Source organism: Cibotium barometz, chromosome 39 (genome assembly GCF_041138505.1).
Source record: "Cibotium barometz isolate CiBa-2024 chromosome 39, ASM4113850v1, whole genome shotgun sequence".
NCBI classification, from domain to species: Eukaryota; Viridiplantae; Streptophyta; class Polypodiopsida; order Cyatheales; family Cibotiaceae; genus Cibotium; species Cibotium barometz.
Genome location: NC_141084.1, coordinates 18,882,044 through 18,899,662, shown reverse-complemented (window position 1 = coordinate 18,899,662; position 17,619 = coordinate 18,882,044). Strand labels below are relative to the sequence as shown.

Sequence of the window (17,619 nt, the reverse complement as noted above, 5' to 3'; positions counted from 1 at the left end):
GGGAAGAAATGATGGGACAATGAAAAATAATAGGTGACATGATGGCTAAGGGATGGAGAGGCCATAGTGAGGGCTACTGTGGTTGACCCTGTGGAGAGGGAGTTAGACCCTATCCCCTATAAGACAAGGGTGGATTAACAAGTATTGGCGATAGGAGCAGTGACTTTACATGTACAGCGAAGGAAATAATAAGGTTATTAATCTAATTTCTTTAAGGATGAGATTTATTTGTATTTATCTTCATTGTGTGTATATGCATATTATAAAAATTCTTCATTTCCAAACAACAACTCAACAATGAATATTATTTAAAAATTAAGGGGAATGTTCTAAAAAGATTTTAAAGCTAGTGCCCATCACGTAAGTACATTGTCACACACACACACACACACACACTATGTCACACGCTATACTGCTCTCTATAATAATTTGCTATGCTCCACTTTCCTTAATGGAAGTACTCATCGAAGTAAGAGAATGTCACGTTCTCTAATGATTATAGGGATGAGGAGGCAATTTGTCACCTAACATCATGGGCATGTTCATCATCTTTAAGGCAAAGAGAAAAGTGAAAGGGGGCCACTTTGCCATACCCTTCTTTTTGTGTATGGTCTTCTTTTTTCCACTCGCACACAGATAGACAAAAAAAGCATTACCATAGTTAAAACTATTAATTCCATCAACGATTATTGTGGTTAACATGTTATTTGTGACTCGATAAGAAGTCTTATGTTCACCTTGTTTGTGACAATTGGTCTCAAAATTCTAGTAGATGCACTTCAAATAGCATCCTTGATTCCATTTTAATGAGCAAGTGGAATCAAGTTTTCTTACTATAGTCTTATGTTGTTCCATAACATCGTTTGTATTTCTTTATATCAACACTCATAATGAATGATTGGCTCACTAATGAAGGCTTGCATAATTTTTATAAGTAACATGATAAGAAAACAATACTCATAATAATGATTGACTCACGAATGAAGGCTTGCATAATTTTTATAAGTAACATGATAAAAAAAAACCTTATTTCTTCAATATAAGATTTTATTGATGGCTAGCCATGTTGTGCCTCAATATAAGATTTTATTGATGGCTAGCCATGTTGTGCCTCAATAAACATGTCAACATACTCTCAAATTTTTGCAACTCCCTAGTACTATTTAAATTTTAAATGGACACAAGAAACCACCTAAGCATTCTACTTTATAGTTATAAATATGATTATTTGTGTTAATTCCTACAACTTATAAAGTTAGATTCTCAATGGGGAGAGTATCGATTCAAGATTGCTAATAATACAAGAATAAGCTAAAAGTTTTTGAAAATGACTTGAATACAAGGAGCCTTTTTCACACTATGACTAGAACAAGAAGACTTAAAAATACTTGTTAATTTGACAAGGCTAGCTCCATAACTCCTTTGCTATGTTACTATAGAGTCTAAAGTCCTTCTTATTGGCATTTGAGCTCAATGAATTATCAATAACAACTCCAAGATACAAAAGATACGTTTTCAGTAAAAAATAGTGGGTGCCTTATATAAAGTGTTATGCAATATTACTAAGAGTGGTTAACAATGCCTTGTAGGCCTTTTGTGAACATTGTTACTGTAAATTACAACAAACCTTGGCAAGACCAAACTTATGATCTTTAACACATCACATCCAATGGTCTGCATGCATCACTTCGAATGTGTAAGGGAGCCTATGGACATTGTTAGATTCTGTGTATACTTAGGGACTACATCCTCTTACCCAATCTAATAGTTTAGGATGGTGTTGACAATGAATCTATTGCTTTAGCTCTCCTTGAGAGATAATGTTTCTAGGCACACTTCCCTGAACCTAGCACTAAGGGGTGGCATTTTAGTACTCTAGAAACTCATGTGGTGATGCATAGAGTACCCTTTTGGGGGGCTGAATCTTGAAGTGGAGAATTGAAGTAGGATTAAGTGCTACTATTATCATTTATGATTTGGAGTAAACCATCGATACCAAACTTCATCTTACTATCATAGTTATGGTATAAAACCCTTAGGGTAGATGTATTGTTCTAGACCAACATGCTTATTCACACCAACTGACCTAATAAAAGGGGTACATCTACCCTAGGAAGGGTGGCTTTTAACAAGTATTCCAAGACTAGAAATGGGAGTGACGAGGTAAGAAAAAGGGTTTAGGTGGCCCAGATACTCATTGGATAAGATTTGAAGTGTGCACAAAAGGTCTACAACATTAAACTTGATTTTTATTTGCATTCTTATATGCTTTTTAAAAATGTGCTAGTCACACATTTTATTTGAACTAACAACGCAGTTCACACATAACAAAAATGAAGCATGTTCTTTATATGTACGATATAAGAAAATTACAGCAAGTTAGGAGAGAACCTTGTTCTCCGAGGATGAAATTCATATTTCTTGTTTTCATTATATATGTATGTAGCCACCAAGGGTGCCCACACTGCTACACCGTAACAGTGTCATACCATAACAGTGTTACACCGTAACACTATAACACCGCCACTGTGGTCAACCCAGAGGAACCATCCAGAAGTAGCGGTGCATGCATCGACATTGAGCACCACTACTTTGGAATTGAAGGCACCGCACTGACACTCCAATGGCATCTCCTAGAGATAAGAGATTCTAGCAAAGGCCGTTGCAAAGATAGAGGATGACACCGACTCAACCTCAACCTCAGGCATATATGGTTCCTCAACTCATCCTAAAGGACATCTGACATCCTTTATTCTTTATCTCTCACTGATCTTCTTGGAGGAAATCCTTTTATCCCACTTTGAAGGACAACCTTATCCTTCATCCCTCACCATCACTTGAAGGGCATCCTTCGTACTCATCCTTCATACCACTTGTACCGTGAGTTCTATAGTCACTTGTCATCATCTTGAGCTGTGTCGTCCTCTTCGCTGCTGTGACCTTTGCTGAATGTGCATGGTACAGTGAAGGACATGTATTAGTGTTCTTAGAGCAGTGTAAGTGTTCTTGGAGCAGTGTAAGTGTTCTTCTTTCTCTCAGTCTTATCTCTTCTTGTGTCGTGTTTCACTCCATAGTGTCTTTTGTGTTACATTGTGAGCAATGAGGACTCTGGACATACTGTCCATACTTAATGTGCCGAGCAGGTACACTAAAATTTGGCACGCTTAGTGGGACTCTCAAAACTGGGAGTCCTATTAGCTCACTCTTCCCTCTGCATTGTGTCCTCTCTGCATGCCCAATACACGCTCCCATGGTAGTCCAATCAGCCCATCTAAGAGTCCACTCTTAATACGCGGCCATAGTTGGAAGAGGTTCAACTACGTACCACCTAGGGATTCCCTTCCACCACTCCCTAAGGCAACTAACCTTGGTAATCCCATTCTCAGTAACAATGCGGGAGGCCAAGCCAACCCTCCTGGTCCAGCCCATCCTCCTAGCATAGAACCCCTTTCCACGGTGTTGGGCCGAGTCAACGTCAAGCTTCTAACCTTCAAAGGATCATCCACTCAGGATGTGAATGACCACATCCAATGGTTCATCTCCATTTCAAAGAGACAGGGTCTTGAGTGAGAGGATGCCTTCTTGGTGCTCTTTTCGTCCACTCTCCAAGGCTCTGCAAAGACAAGTGGTTTAGTCAATTTCCAATCAACCACTTTGCAGACTGGACCACTCCTTCCTCCACACCTTCCATCTTGGTAACTATGAGGACCGCATTCTCTAAGAGCTAGGGAAGCTACAACTGCTACCAGGGGAAAGGGTGTCAGAACTCATGACACACACCACAGTGCTGGTGGCTCGCTTACCGACTTACCCTAGCAACTTCATGGTGCTTTAGTGGGTGGCACACGCCTTACCTAGGTTCACCCAACAGAAGATTCAAGAGAGTTGGTCCAAACCAACTACATTGTTGGAATTTCAAGAGCTAGCCTCTCAACTTGAAAATGCAGGACTCATGTTTGAGCATGAGGTGGGCTCTATACATCAAAGTGACACAACCGGATGACCCCGTGGCTCAATTGAAGCAATAGCTAGAAGCACTCAAAGTGAGAGAAAAAAAATTCGGACGAGGAAAGTACCCTACTCCAACTCAAAAGGGAGATTGAAGAATTGAAGACTCACCAAGAAGCCAAGAAGGGCCTGTGGTGTGCTATATGCCAACCACATGGACACACCGTCCAAGAATGCCCAAAAAGGAGGTACTGACAAAGATTGGTACAACCTCAAGGGGTTCTATCAACATCAACAAACAACTCCCCATCCCACCTCCACAGCCCCAAACCTTGCCCATTATGCCATAACTGCGCCCGTTTGCTGCTCCCCAAACCTTCCATGCTGCCACACCTCCTCCTTGCCGATCCATCCCTCAGGTGACCTACATTCCACCACTTATCCCTAATCCTTCTGCACCAACCACCATGGTAGCAGCCCCCGTGAACCATTCTACTCACCCTCCCCAACATCACAATCACCCTGTTTTCTACCTAAAGATGTGGGGAATATGGTCATTACCAAAGTTGTTGCCACCTTCCTGAAGGTGCTCCACCCTACAGGCATTGTGCCAAATCCAAAGATCATTGTACCTAGGATTACCCTAAGTAAAGGGCATCCACTTCCTCTAACTTCACATTTCCAACCCCAACCACCCACTTAGTCGACATCCTCCATCCACTTACCAACCTTCCTCTCCCACTCTTGGAGTGTCCGTCACACCCACAACTACTCATGAGGATCCACCATTTGCCATAGTGGTCAGCCGATCACAAAGGAAGGCCATGCCTAAAGAGCAACAAGGGGATGAGCCAAATGAGAACACTCTTCCACTCCCCCATATAGTCATCAATCAGTCCTTCTTGCAAGCCTTCAAGGACCTCCACAACCAACCCTCCCTATCAGATAAACCACCTACCCCCTCCCTCCCACATTACAAATCATACCTTGCACCTTTCTCAATGGAGGATCTACTCAAGGGAAATACCATGTCGGTGAACCTCTTTGATCTTCTTCAGATTAGCCCGAGTTTTCGACAATGTCTTAGTACACTACTGGAGCAACCCAATGGTACGACCACCAATTCTACTGGTGGGGTAGTATGGTGGGTTTTCCATTCCCTCAAGTGTTGCCAATTGCATGGGTATCAATTATACCAATCCCTCCCTTACAAACTACAAGAACCCCTCGCCTCTATGTGGAGATTCATGGTAGCCCACTTTTTGGGGCAATCATCGACAGCGGCTCTAGAGTGAACCTCATGCCAGAATTCACATTCCATGCAGTAGGTCTCAAGGTGATGTGACCAGCCAACTTCTATGTTTGGATGGCCGACCAATGGGAGGTGACCCCCATCTTCCAAGGGATACCATTCCTACTGGACTTTGTGGTGATCCGGATTACTGAAGTCATAGGGGCCTACTCATTACTCATTGGTCGACTATGGCTTTGAAGTAGAGATGTCCTACTACACAATTGGGGCTCTGACCGATTGTGGATTCCCCCAAGAGCATGGCCCCTAGGAGCTAAAACTGGAGGAAGGCTTGGATCAAGGAATCCGTGGTGGTGACATGATAGTTTCCACATCTTATGCAACCCCTTCTCCTTCGATATTCTGGTTCAACCCTGATGAAGGCATTATCTCCCACAATGATGAGTCTGAACTCTTGGACTGGCTTCTGCAAGAAGAAAGCCTCACATCCTACATGGCAGAAATGCGTGCAAAGAGCCGCCAAGAAGGAGGGCCAAACGAGCCCAACCAAATCCCCAACTTGGGAGGACCCATCTCGAGCCACGCATCGCTGCACGAAGAAGAAATTTCCTCTAGCCTCCACACCTTTGCCCAACTCCCAACTGTCGATGGTTCCACCACCCTCCCAATCCCCACTTCCTCTTTGACATCAACATTCCTACTGGCACACTTCCGTTGTCCAATCTACTTCACAGCTAAGCAAGACTAGTTACCCTTATGCTCCTCCGCACAATCTATTCCATCGTCACCCTATTTCATCTCGGTCATTCTCAACCTTACCTCCTCTTCTACCCACACCACAAGGGCCACCTGTGAATTTCCTTCCCCCTCTGCACACACCATCACGGACGCCCTTGATCCTTGCCACACACACTTACCTCCCGGCTATCTTTACCACCGTCTTACACCCTCTAGCACCATTGGCCACTTTGGAGGCCCACGACTCCTACAACCCCACCATGTTGAAGTCTTTCCTTTCACCCCAAGCCACCATTCAACACCCGATCACCAGCTCTACGAGTCAGGCATGCCACTATGTTCAGAACCAGCAAATAAGATCAACTCCCATAGAAACCCAACACAAGCCTCACCCACCTTGGCAGGCATGCTTCCCTCTTAGCATCTAAAAAAAAACAACCCCCCCAAAAAAAAGAGAAGGAAAAAAACCCCAAAAAATCCCCAACTATTTTCCCAATCGTGCTTTGGTTCATTCGCCGACTTCACCCCTTAGTTCATCCTTGCTACCATTCCCCAGTTCATCCACCAACCCCCCTCATGGTCCATCCGGCCAACTCACCCCCTGGTTTGTTTGCCTTGGTTCATCCTCCACCCCCCCTTCTGTTTCTCCTTTCGTTCACCAACCCTACCTCCCTCTTGGTTTGTCCACCCCCCCTTTTTCTTTCTCATTTCTTCCTGTCCACCAACCCTACCTCCCTCTTGGTTTGTCCGCCACCCCTTCTCTTTCTTGTTTCTTTCAGTCTACCAACCCTACCTCCCTCTTGGTTCATCTGCTAAATCCTTCCTCCCTGGTTCATCCGCCTTGGTTTGTCTGTTAGCCCCCCCTTCCCTTTCTCGTTCCTTCCCGTCAACCCTACCTCCCTCTTCTTTCATTCCCTGAATCCTCTCTCCCTGGTTCATCCACCTTGGTCAGTCCACTAGCCCCCCTTCTCTCTCTCGTTCCATTCCCCTGGGGGTTCACCTACAACCTCCCCTCCCCCTTGGTTAGTCCACCAAGTTCGTCTAGCAACCCCCATTCTCTCTCTATGGTTCCACCCCCATCCGCTAGCCCCTGGTTTGTCTATCGCTCCCATTTGTCATCCCCCCCTTTTCCCCTCATCTGCCAACCACCCCCTCACCGTCCCTTGTCGACTCGTACGACAGCCCATCACCCCCTTGTCGACTAGGTTACCCCCCCTTGTAGATTGTTTGCCTCCCCGCCGTCTCCATCCGCCAGTTCCCCCCCCCTTGGTCTGCACCTTACTCTTGGACTGTTCATTGGTTCTTCCCCCACACCATCCCCTCTTGGACCTTGGTTCATCAGCCTGGTCCTCCCCCCTCTTTGACCATCCTTCAGCCCCCCCTTCAGCCCCTCTCCCTCACGACTCGTCCAACTCCAACAATAGGAATATCCAAGGGCAGGTGCACCCGCAACACACTCACCATGCTTCCCAGTTAGTCAGGCTTGCAACAAGCGATGGCGCAATTCTAGAAGCTCAGCTTTAATAGGGAAAAAGAAGGGCAACAAAGCATCCAAAAACAATGGTGCATGCACAGCATTGAGCACCGCTGCTTCGGCATTGAAGCACCTCACTAACACTCCAACGACATCGACTAGCGATAGGAGATTCTACCAAAGGTCGCTGCTCCGAGGGAATCTTCCAGAGATAGAGGGTGCCACTAACTCAACCTCAGGCATATATGATTACTCGACTCATCGTGAAGGACATCTGACATCCTTCATTTTATATCTCTCACTCATCTTCTTGGAGGACACCTTTTTATCCCACTTTAAAGGACAGCCTTATCCTTTAAAGGACAGCCTTATCCTTTAAAGGACAGCCTTATCCTTCATCCTTCATTTTATATCTCTCACTCATCTTCTTGGAGGACACCTTTTTATCCCACTTTAAAGGACAACCTTATCCTTCATCCCTCACCATCACCTAAAGGACATCCTACATGCTCAGCCTTCATTCCACTTGTACCCTATGTTCTATAATCACTTGTCAATCAGCTTGAGCTGTGTCATCCTCTTCATTGTGACCTCTACTGAGTGTGCACGATACAGTGAAGGACATGTATCAGTGTCCTTGGAGTAGTGTAAGTGTTCTTATTTCTCTCTTGGTCTTATCTCTTCTTGTGTCGTGTTCTGCTACATAGTGTCTTCTGTGTTGTACTATGAGCATCGAGGACTTCGGACATACTGTCTAGAGAAGAGACACCACTTAGTGTGTTGAGCAACCAACCCTGCTACAATATGTAGATTTATTACCATTACCAAATGATATCTCATCAATAGATATTAAACAAGTAAGGGGAACGCTCCAAAACAATTTTGAAGTGAATGCTCACCACATAAGTACATTACCATGTGCTATACAGCTTTACAATTGCAAGAAAGTGGCACACTCCCCTATGATTATTGTTCCACCTTCCCACTATACTTTATATACGTTTTTTTTGTGGTCCTTTACACACCATACTTTATGTATGTTTTGTTTTGGGTCCTTCCCACCATATTTTATGTACTTTTTTTTGGTCCTTCACTTACACACACACACACACACACACACACACACAAAAGAAACATTACCACCGTCTACAATTTAATTCATTAACTATTGATGTTGATCAACATGTTAATGTGAAAGGATTTTTTTATATTCTCGATTATTGGAGCATCCACATCGTTCGTGATAATTACTCGTGAAACTTTAACACATGTACTTCTAATACCATTCTTATTTATGTGTCGATTCAGCAATCAGAATCAAGTTTTCTTACTATAGTCGTATGTCGTTTCATAAAGTTGTCTATGTTTCTTTGTAGCAACTTAAGTGATTCTAAAACACAATGTGATAAAAAAAACAAAGCCTTATTTCTTCAAGATGTGATTTCATTGACTAGACTAGAAATGTCTCTGAATTGTTGACATGTTAATGAAGACTTTTGTGATTCTACAATACAATGTGATCCTCTTCGTCGTAGTGGAAGACGTCTCAAAGCTACCTAGGACCATAAAGATACCAAATGTCACATATATTTTAAAACACCAAAACATCATAAAAAACAATTCATGTTGATATTTTAGATACCTGATGAACGAGCTTTCCGTTTAACAGCTTTCAAATTCTCCAAACCGATCGGACCTTCGGGAGGAGTGACGATTCGAGGAGGAACATTCTCCTTTGATTCAGACGGTCGGTAACTACAAACCGGCGCTTGGGCAAGACATCTATGAGGTGACGCGGATAAGGGAGATAGGCCAATCGACACTGGAGCACATGGAGAGACTGCTTTAGCTCTTTTATGAGTACGCTCAGCCATGTTGAAAACGATATGAAAACTAAACATGACGACTCACGTATAAACGATTTTGAGAAACACATGTGTAATGAAGGGGGCTTGGAATTAGACTCAAAGAGAGCCCATGGGCATAGGTATGGCCGAGCAAGTATGGAGGCCCAATTTTAATGAGTGTGAAATGGTGGGCAAGTATATAAATGGTGGGCAAGTATATAAGTGAATATTGTAACTAGTGGCATAACATACTTTTACCAACATTTACCAATACCAATGAAATCATACTTCTTGGAGCTTCGTGCTTCTTTAGCTATGGTGGTACTCCATCACGAGTGCATGTGGATAAATGAAGTGCAAAGGAGTGTGGAAAAGATTTACTTTTCCCTTGATAGGACAAGAGGCGGGTCACAACCACAAAGGTCATTTCCAAATCCATCATCTTGTGGGCTTACTCGGCATGGAAATGTTGAAATTGAGGTCATGCATTGCCACTTGAAGCGGATGGATTTCCATTTGACCCGGGTGGATACTATGCATTGCCATTTGAAGCGGATGTATTTCCATTTGACCCGGGTGATACTATGCATTGCCATTTGAAGCGGATGGGCTTCCTTTTGAATCGGGTATTTTAGGAAGTTAATCTTATTGATGGGTACTTGGTGTGGGTCACCTATTGCCTTATGCTTGAGTCTTCATGGAATAAGTACAGCTGTATGGATATGCATGTAATGGAATGATGATATGAAGGATAGTTACTATCTATTTTCATATAATCATTTCCTATTTCTTAAAGGCACGTAAATTTGGTAATTTAATAACTCGCCTCCGACATTTAAAATGCATCTTCACCTGATTTGAACTGTATCACCCCGAGGTCTCTAGCAGAACTTTTATCAGACAGAAAGCTGCGTCTATCCGTGGCCAGGTTTCGGCTATGGCGTCCACGGCAGAGCAGGATCCGCCGGCCGAGGGAGTCGAGACATCAGGCGATAGTGGATCGGTTTTTGAGACCGTCGACGGAGAGGCAGCTGCCGGAGACGGAGTTGGTGTTGGAAAAGGCGACGGCGATGTCGACGGAGGTGAGAGAGAGGCGACTGCAGAGATGAAATCCCTATCGTTTTCGGATGCCGCAGCAGCAGCAGATGACGTTGATACACCTCAGATTGCCCTGAAGTCCAACAAGCTCAACGAGGAAGTGGAATCAGCAGAGCCCTCGCATATCAAAACTGTACGTACAGCATTGCAAGAATCACAGAAACTACACATAATCACACATGCCATTCTAATATTTTGCAGTAATTATGTTTTTAAAAAAATGAAAATTTCTAAAACTACACAGAAATCACATGTGTATGTGTGTATTTAGCGTGTGAATTTAGAGAGTTTTCTTGACATTTTGAGGTTTTTCCAGCTGGTTTACCCGTGCTAATTTGCTTGCGTCTAGGTGGTGGCTGGAGAGACACCCTATACTTTCTCGAAGTCATTTGAAGAGCTCAACCTTTCAGAAAGTTTACTGCGAGGCTTGTATTCAGAGATGAAGTTTGAAAGGCCTAGTAAAATCCAAGGAATCACTCTCCCCATGATTCTCACACCACCTTATCACCATCTTATTGCTCAGGCGCACAATGGCTCTGGAAAGACCACTTGCTTTGTCCTTGGCATGCTCAGCAGGGTTGATCCTGAGTTGAAAGCACCACAGGCTATATGTGTCTGTCCAACCAGGGAGTTGGCCATCCAGGTATTGATTTGTAACCATTTTTTAAATCACTCTATGCTTACGTTCTAGAGAAGAGCCTTCTTCACAATGTTTTTCATGTTTTCATACCAATGTTCTTGTTTCTATATAAATGGATTCGGTTCAATTCCGGCTTTGCTGAAATGTGGATTTCGATGTATGTCTGCAGAACGAGGAGGTGCTTCTCAAAATGGGAAAGTTCTCGGGCATAACTTCTGTTTGTGCAATATCATCAGACTCAGAGAAGTACTCAAGTACAAGGAGGGGACCAATTGTTGATCAAGTTGTTATTGGCACCCCTGGCACTATCAAGAGATGGATCAGCACCAAGACACTGAATACCAGGCAAATCAAGATACTTGTTTTTGATGAAGCAGACCATATGCTCGCTCAGGTCTGAACATTGTGCTTGCCTGACAGCAATTCCAGGGATTTAATGCTTCATATTCATTTATTTATTTTTGGTCAAACAAGTACTTTTTGACACGACTGGTGTGATAGGATGGCTTTCAAGATGATTCAATGCGTATTATCCGGGATATCGTAAAGAATAATGGCGGCTGTCAGGTAACCTTCAATGCCTGCACTTATGCTACAAGTCATGATGTGTGGATCCATTTTATCTTAATGTACTTTGTTCTTGCTGCTATATGTCGCAGTAGCCACAGATGTAGGCTTTTTAAAATTCAGGATGGGCATTTATTACAGCTATATGAAGCCGTTGCAGTTGTAACATGCGGTTGTTACATGCGGAAGCTTGGAGGTGGATTTGTTAACTTGGTTAGAGCAGTAATCCAGTGTTCCATAATTCAGAATTTGCACACGAGAGAGTGAATGAGAGAGGCAGAGTGTGCACCAGATTAACCCTCTGAAGGGCTCCACTGTGAAGGTGCATTTGCTTTATTGCTGAATGGTAATGGAATGACATGTGGGCTGATTTCCAGTCCCCAAAGATTGATCAAGAACTGGTCCAGAACACCTGATCAAGAAGTCGTGCGAAACACCTGTACTACTGGGGAGCACCTTGGATGCTTGTGTTTTGCTCCAGTAGACCTCTTATGTGCAGCGTTTCCCTTTCACTGCTGGTCTTCTGGCTTCTTGACCTTTCTCCCTTGCATTTCTTGCCTGTAGGCAGCCCTAGGCAAGCTGTGGGTTGTAGGAATGAGAGGACCTGTGGAGCATCTATAGATAGGGGATAGGAAGAGAAATTGGCCGACTGGAAGAGTACAGGCAAAAATATGAGTTTTTCTTGCATTTCACATTTGTGACCCCTTGGTACCGGGCACCTCTGTTGGCCTTTCGCCCCTCCAATTGGGCTGGCCAATGGGCTGTAAACAGCACATGGCCCCTTAGCCTCCATGTTCCCAAGCTTGGTGTTGCTAGTTTCCATTCCAGAAAGGGTTCACACACTCTAGTGCTCATTAGACCTAGACATGTGACATTTTGGCAAGTACCCGTCCACCTGGCCAAAGGGTCTAATAAGTGTACGAGACACCTGGACACGGAATACGTCATGCATTGTTCAACTAGGTGGAAGTTGAAACTTCATGGAAACCTTGTTGATTGTACCAAGCATTCCACACCGACCAATGGAATCACACCACCCTCCCTACAAGTGCAGAGTAGCTCTTGGGCTGTTTTGGTGTCTGCGTTTTTCAAAGGGGGTACATCATGGCACTCATTCAACGTCGGGCGGTTCAGATACCCACTCTTCCGACTTTCCCTTGGATGGCACAAACTACAACACCTGGAAAGTCATGGTGGAAGCAGTCTTGGAGACATACGATCCTCTGGAGTTCATCACTCGCCTGGTCCTATAGCCTAACCTAGACACTGTAGAGGATGAGGATATGAGGGATATCCTTACGCATGAAGCTGCTTTATGGGATCGTTTTAATGTTCGTGCTTGGTCATTCATCCTTCTGAACTCTAAACCCTCAGTCATCACTCACATCAAACATGTTACCCATGCACATGTTGCTTGGAAGATTCAAGAAACTCTCCAACATCTACACCGGAAGACACCCATGAAGAGAGTTTCCTTGAAGCTTCAAATGTTGAAGCTTTCACCCACTAATTCCACTTCCATGCGGGATCAACAAATTGGAGTCATTGCGATTTGAGATTTCTGGGTGCGGGAAGGAGGTTTCCGCTAAGTATATGGTGATCTGGCTACTTGCTGAGTTTCCCCCAAAATTTGAGAGCTTCTATTCTTCTCTTCTTACCTAATGACGAATGGAAACCATTACCTAGGATGAGCTGGTGCCTATGGTCCTTAATTAGGAGAGGAGATTCAAGAATTCTTCTTCAAAGAAAGGTAACCAGGCTTTCGTTGGATAGAGAGGGGGGGCTGCCTAACAAAGGCAAAGGTGTTTCACCTCCCTCTAAGGACTAAGGATGCTAAGCCGAAGGGGTCTTTAGCTCCTAATTCTTTTGGTGACTAGAAGGTTTGTGATTATTGCTCCAGACAAGGGCACTTATGGTGACAATGCCGGAGTGGCATGTGGGACTTGGAAGGGAAGTCAAAGGACAAAGAGGCGAGCTCATCTGTCAAAGTTGTGGAAGAGTCAGCTTTCGTCGCCCTGATTGATCTGGAGTCTAATACTGCCCATCCGATGTCACGTGCACTCTCCCGAGTGTGACATGTACATGCTTCTACCCATTGGCCAACTCAAGAGGTTGAGTACGTGGCCGGATTTTTGTGTTTGTAAGGACTATTGTGCCAGATCTTTGTAATATTGTCTAGGCGCCCAATGAGTAGCCGATGCAGTCAGAGTTATTGGATTATTGTGCGAACACATGTAGTTGGACATTATTATTAGGGTTGGTAGAGTTGGTAGCCAACTCGCCAACATTAGACACTAGAAATAGGAGTCTAGGCTTTAGCCATATTCATTCATTGATCATCATTGAGTCATTGAGAACTCAGGAGCAGTGCTACCATTGAGTATCTCTATTGAGCATTGTATACATTTCATGTTTGTAATACATGGTAGATTAGGTCATCTCTCTCTACTGTGTGTTGAGCATGAAGAAGTAGCAGTTTGAACATGGGTTTAAGTCTTCGATTAGGCGCTAATTGATGGTTCAAGATTAGACAGGCGAGCTGAGCTAGGGTGGTCGGTATAGAGCCATGAATTGCAATCAATCAATTCATAAACGCGCTTCCACAAGTACCCATGTTACAATAGAGTGGTCACAAGCTATATTCACATGCACGATTTTTGTTTTTTTGCTTGCGACCGTTGCAGATTACTTGTTTATGAGCCATATCTCAAGAGACTAAACAACATATATTCTTCTCCATGTGTGGAGGAGTTAGAAAAGTACACTGGTTTTAACTACTTTGGGATACTTTTTAAACTCAACATGATGTACATACTGCACAGGATCTTAGCACCCTAAGCCGTGTAATTACACACTTAAGAGTGCGATGGACGGGCTTGACTGACCAGCAATGCAAACTTTCCACCTAGGATCAAGCCTAGAGTTAGCCATAACCCTGGCATTGATCAAGCCTGATTGCTCTGAACTGAGCTTTGTACCCGTATTTTTGGATATAAGTTTAAGTTTGTATAGAGGCTATTACATCTGTTTGTTTGCTGTAGTTTCCTTAACCTTTTAAGATTTGTGCTTTTGGCAGGTTTTGTTTTTCTCCGCAACCTTCAATGACAAAGTCAAGGAATTCACCATGAAGATTGCTCCCAAAGCAAATCAAGTCTTTGTGAAGAAAGAAGAGCTTTCACTTGATGTTATCAAGCAATACCGTGTCAAGTGTCCCAGGGATGCAGACAAAGTTACTGTGCTCAAAGATAGGATATTTCCTGCAGCTGAGAAGCTCGGGCAGTCGATCATCTTTGTCCGTACCCGAGCAAGTGCAAGTAATCTGCACAAGAGATTGGAAGCAGACGGGCACAAATGTACCTCAATTCAAGGTGGTTTGTCGAATGAAGACAGAGACCGGGTCATTCGTGAATTCAGGTCTGGACAAACAAAAATTCTGATAGCCACAGATGTTCTTGCACGTGGCTTTGACCAAGCACAGGTAAGTGTATGACATTTTTCAGACTGTCTTCCTACGAATTTTGGTTGTGTAAGCATGTAGCTGTTGCTTCGCTGCCAAACAACCCTCAACATGTTTCTCCTGTTTCACATTGTATGCAGGTCACTTTGGTGGTGAACTATGACCTGCCGATAAAGAATGCACCTCCATACGAGCCAGATTATGAGCTTTACTTGCACAGGATTGGAAGGAGTGGTCGTTTTGGGAGAAAAGGTATGAAAGGATTTTTTCAAGAATTAGGAGGCTTTCACTTTGGGTTTTATTGAGGCAATATGTGGCCTTCTGGTATCTTGGATAGGTGCGGCTTTTAATCTTCTGGTTACCAGACAAGATGAGGAGAACCTTAGTCGGATTGGGAGTTACTTCAACCGTGATATCCCTGAGGTGAGGCCCTTCATGGATGCCCAAAAAAAAAAAGTGGTGCGGTCAACAGGGTAAGCGGGGTGGTTCAAGTGAGCCTTTTTATACCTTTAGGAGTGGTTCCAAAAGTTGGTGATGGATACCTTAGCTTGTGATAACTGTCTATATATAGTGTTGCAGGTGGTGTGATAGGCGCATATACATACCTTACAAAAACTATGCGTGTTTTCTGAGGCAATGATGGGTTGTGTTTTTTGTATGTGCCTAAGAGTAGATTGCCCATGTAAGCATCCATTTTTCAAGTCTTCTCGATCTATGCATACTAAGCAGGGTGTTGTAATTACTTATTGCATTAGGCTTTGGTGATGAAAGCCTTACTGTGTCTCTCTTCATGTATGAGTGCTTGCAGCCCAACATCTCTTGCACTTAAATACAAAACTTTTGGTCTGAATTCTTTATTCGCTTGGTTGCTGGTGCCCTCAGGTTGCTTGGGATGACGATGAAGCTTTTGAAGCAGTGCTAAAGGACGCTGGACTTGCATAAACAAGGGCTCTTGGCTCCTGGGGAATCCTCAATCACTTCTTCAGTTTTGATGTAGCATTTCATACACAACATCAAGGTTGAACACTATCATGCAAAATTGGTAAATGATTCTTTTCCAAGGGGGTCTGGATATATGTAATACTCTGTTAAAGCTGGCTGGGAAACGTGTGAAGCTTTGGCCAAAGTCATGCATGAGATCATTGGCATTATCAAGAGAGCAGTTTTGAAGTGAAGAGTTCTTTCACTGAAGAGCTTTTTGTAGTGTGTGTTATCCTTAACTCCGATGGAAGTGAAGAGTTCTTTCACTGAAGAAAGCTTTTTGTAGTGTGTTATCCTAACTCAGATGGGATCCAAAACAGGTGCAGCTATTCAAACCACCATCAACTTGGAAGCCTCAAAAGGATAGTCAAGCTTTTCCGTGCTGATGTTAGGATATAGTTTTGGTGCAGGGAGTAGATTAAGGTATTGGATTGATATGACATCGCAGCTAGATGCTGTGGGAGTTAAATAACTATATACAGATGCTTAAAAATAAGGAGGCCTTGCCATAGGACTCCTGCAGCTCTAGTGGTGTTGGAGCTTTTTTTTTTCAAGAAAGAGCAGTTACATACACTAGTTTTTTGAATTATCAATTATGTAGCGTAGCACCATTGAAAAGAGAGGTGTAAGTGTGATATTTGAAGCTTAGCACTCTTTATAGTCTGTATGGTGAGTCTTGTGTCAATAACCTTCTCTCCCTTGTTAGCTAGCATGGGATGCTTCAAACTTTGTGGATCTAACAATCAATTGTGCTCCTCTTCCCGTTTACATCCCTGTGTTTTGAGTGTGTTGTGTCTTGCATGCATGTATGCTCACACATGTTGGTGCACTTGCATGTACGCTTACCGAATTAGAGCGTTTTTCTGCAGCTTAGAACATGAAATGGAATGGCTGCTACAATCACCAGCCTAGCCTGCATGGGCACCCGTGTGTAGGCATTCAGTCTACAAGCGCACATTTTCTGTGATTGCACATTAGTTTCAGATGGAAGAATTCACCATTGATTTAAGTTTTACTGGTCCATAGATGATTACTTTATGCTGTATGGTTCTAATCAAGGTATGCTATGAAGTTGGAAGGTTTTTAGGGATCACAGACCATAGTGATAGTCAACATTGAGTCCAAGCTGTCACTTGAAATGAGATAAAAAGACACGTCATAACCATGTTACAGGTGGTATTTTGTATCCAAATTTCAAATAACAGAAGTCACGAGTGAATGGGCTATTTTTTAAAACCCTATCTACAGATTTGTTGATTTGGATTTGGATTATCTTTGACTGCTATGTGAAAACGTTAATGGTTGGCCTAAAAACCCACTCTTGTATTGCTAATAGGGTAGGGCAAGTGCAGTTTCCATGAATCTCAATGATATGTCTTTCTTTAAACAAGGGCTTGGTGCCATGCTCTTCTCGCTACCTTCTTTAAATATGAGTTGTACTGATGTGCTTAAGTTTGGTGCAAAAAAAGCCTCCAAAAGATTTGGTACACCACTAAATGATTTAAATAAGAATGGGGAGAGCCACTCACAACGAGTCAGCAGAAAAGAATCTGATCTAACTAAATCATCCTGTTAAGAATGTGAAGAGAACCTTCACAGCCAGTCAGCAGAGAAGGA

At 43.4% G+C, this 17,619-nt stretch overlaps 1 protein-coding gene across 4 annotated transcripts; it reads left to right on the top strand.

Moving 5' to 3' along the window:
• The first annotated feature begins 10,066 nt into the window (after positions 1-10,066).
• LOC147615819 (DEAD-box ATP-dependent RNA helicase 38-like) lies at positions 10,067-16,770 on the top strand. Of its 4 annotated transcripts, XR_015262643.1 has the most exons (9): positions 10,072-10,490; positions 10,707-11,000; positions 11,167-11,391; positions 11,499-11,564; positions 14,641-15,042; positions 15,162-15,273; positions 15,359-15,444; positions 15,904-16,063; positions 16,323-16,770. XR_015262643.1 is itself a non-coding variant. In XM_086778430.1 (8 exons), the coding sequence occupies exons 1-8, from the start codon at positions 10,197-10,199 to the stop codon at positions 15,659-15,661; spliced, it is 1,590 nt and encodes a 529-aa protein (XP_086634556.1). In that variant the 5' UTR covers positions 10,067-10,196; the 3' UTR covers positions 15,662-15,676. The 4 variants fall into 4 exon arrangements, 3 of the variants coding, with proteins under 3 accessions (XP_086634556.1, XP_086634558.1, XP_086634559.1); XM_086778430.1 differs by lacking the exons at positions 15,904-16,063; positions 16,323-16,770 and adding an exon at positions 15,601-15,676 and having other exon boundaries at positions 10,067-10,490; positions 15,359-15,494; XM_086778432.1 differs by having other exon boundaries at positions 10,068-10,490; positions 15,359-15,494; positions 15,904-16,770.
• Positions 16,771-17,619: the final 849 nt, after the last annotated feature.

Bases quoted from the DNA above. Each gene is read 5' to 3' on its own strand.
- LOC147615819 (XM_086778430.1), top strand. From the start codon at position 10,197: ATGGCGTCCACGGCAGAGCAGGATCCGCCGGCCGAGGGAGTCGAGACA. The intron at 15,043-15,161 runs GTAAGTGTATGA...CATTGTATGCAG, and splicing joins GTGGCTTTGACCAAGCACAG to GTCACTTTGGTGGTGAACTA. The intron at 15,274-15,358 runs GTATGAAAGGAT...TATCTTGGATAG, and splicing joins TGGTCGTTTTGGGAGAAAAG to GTGCGGCTTTTAATCTTCTG.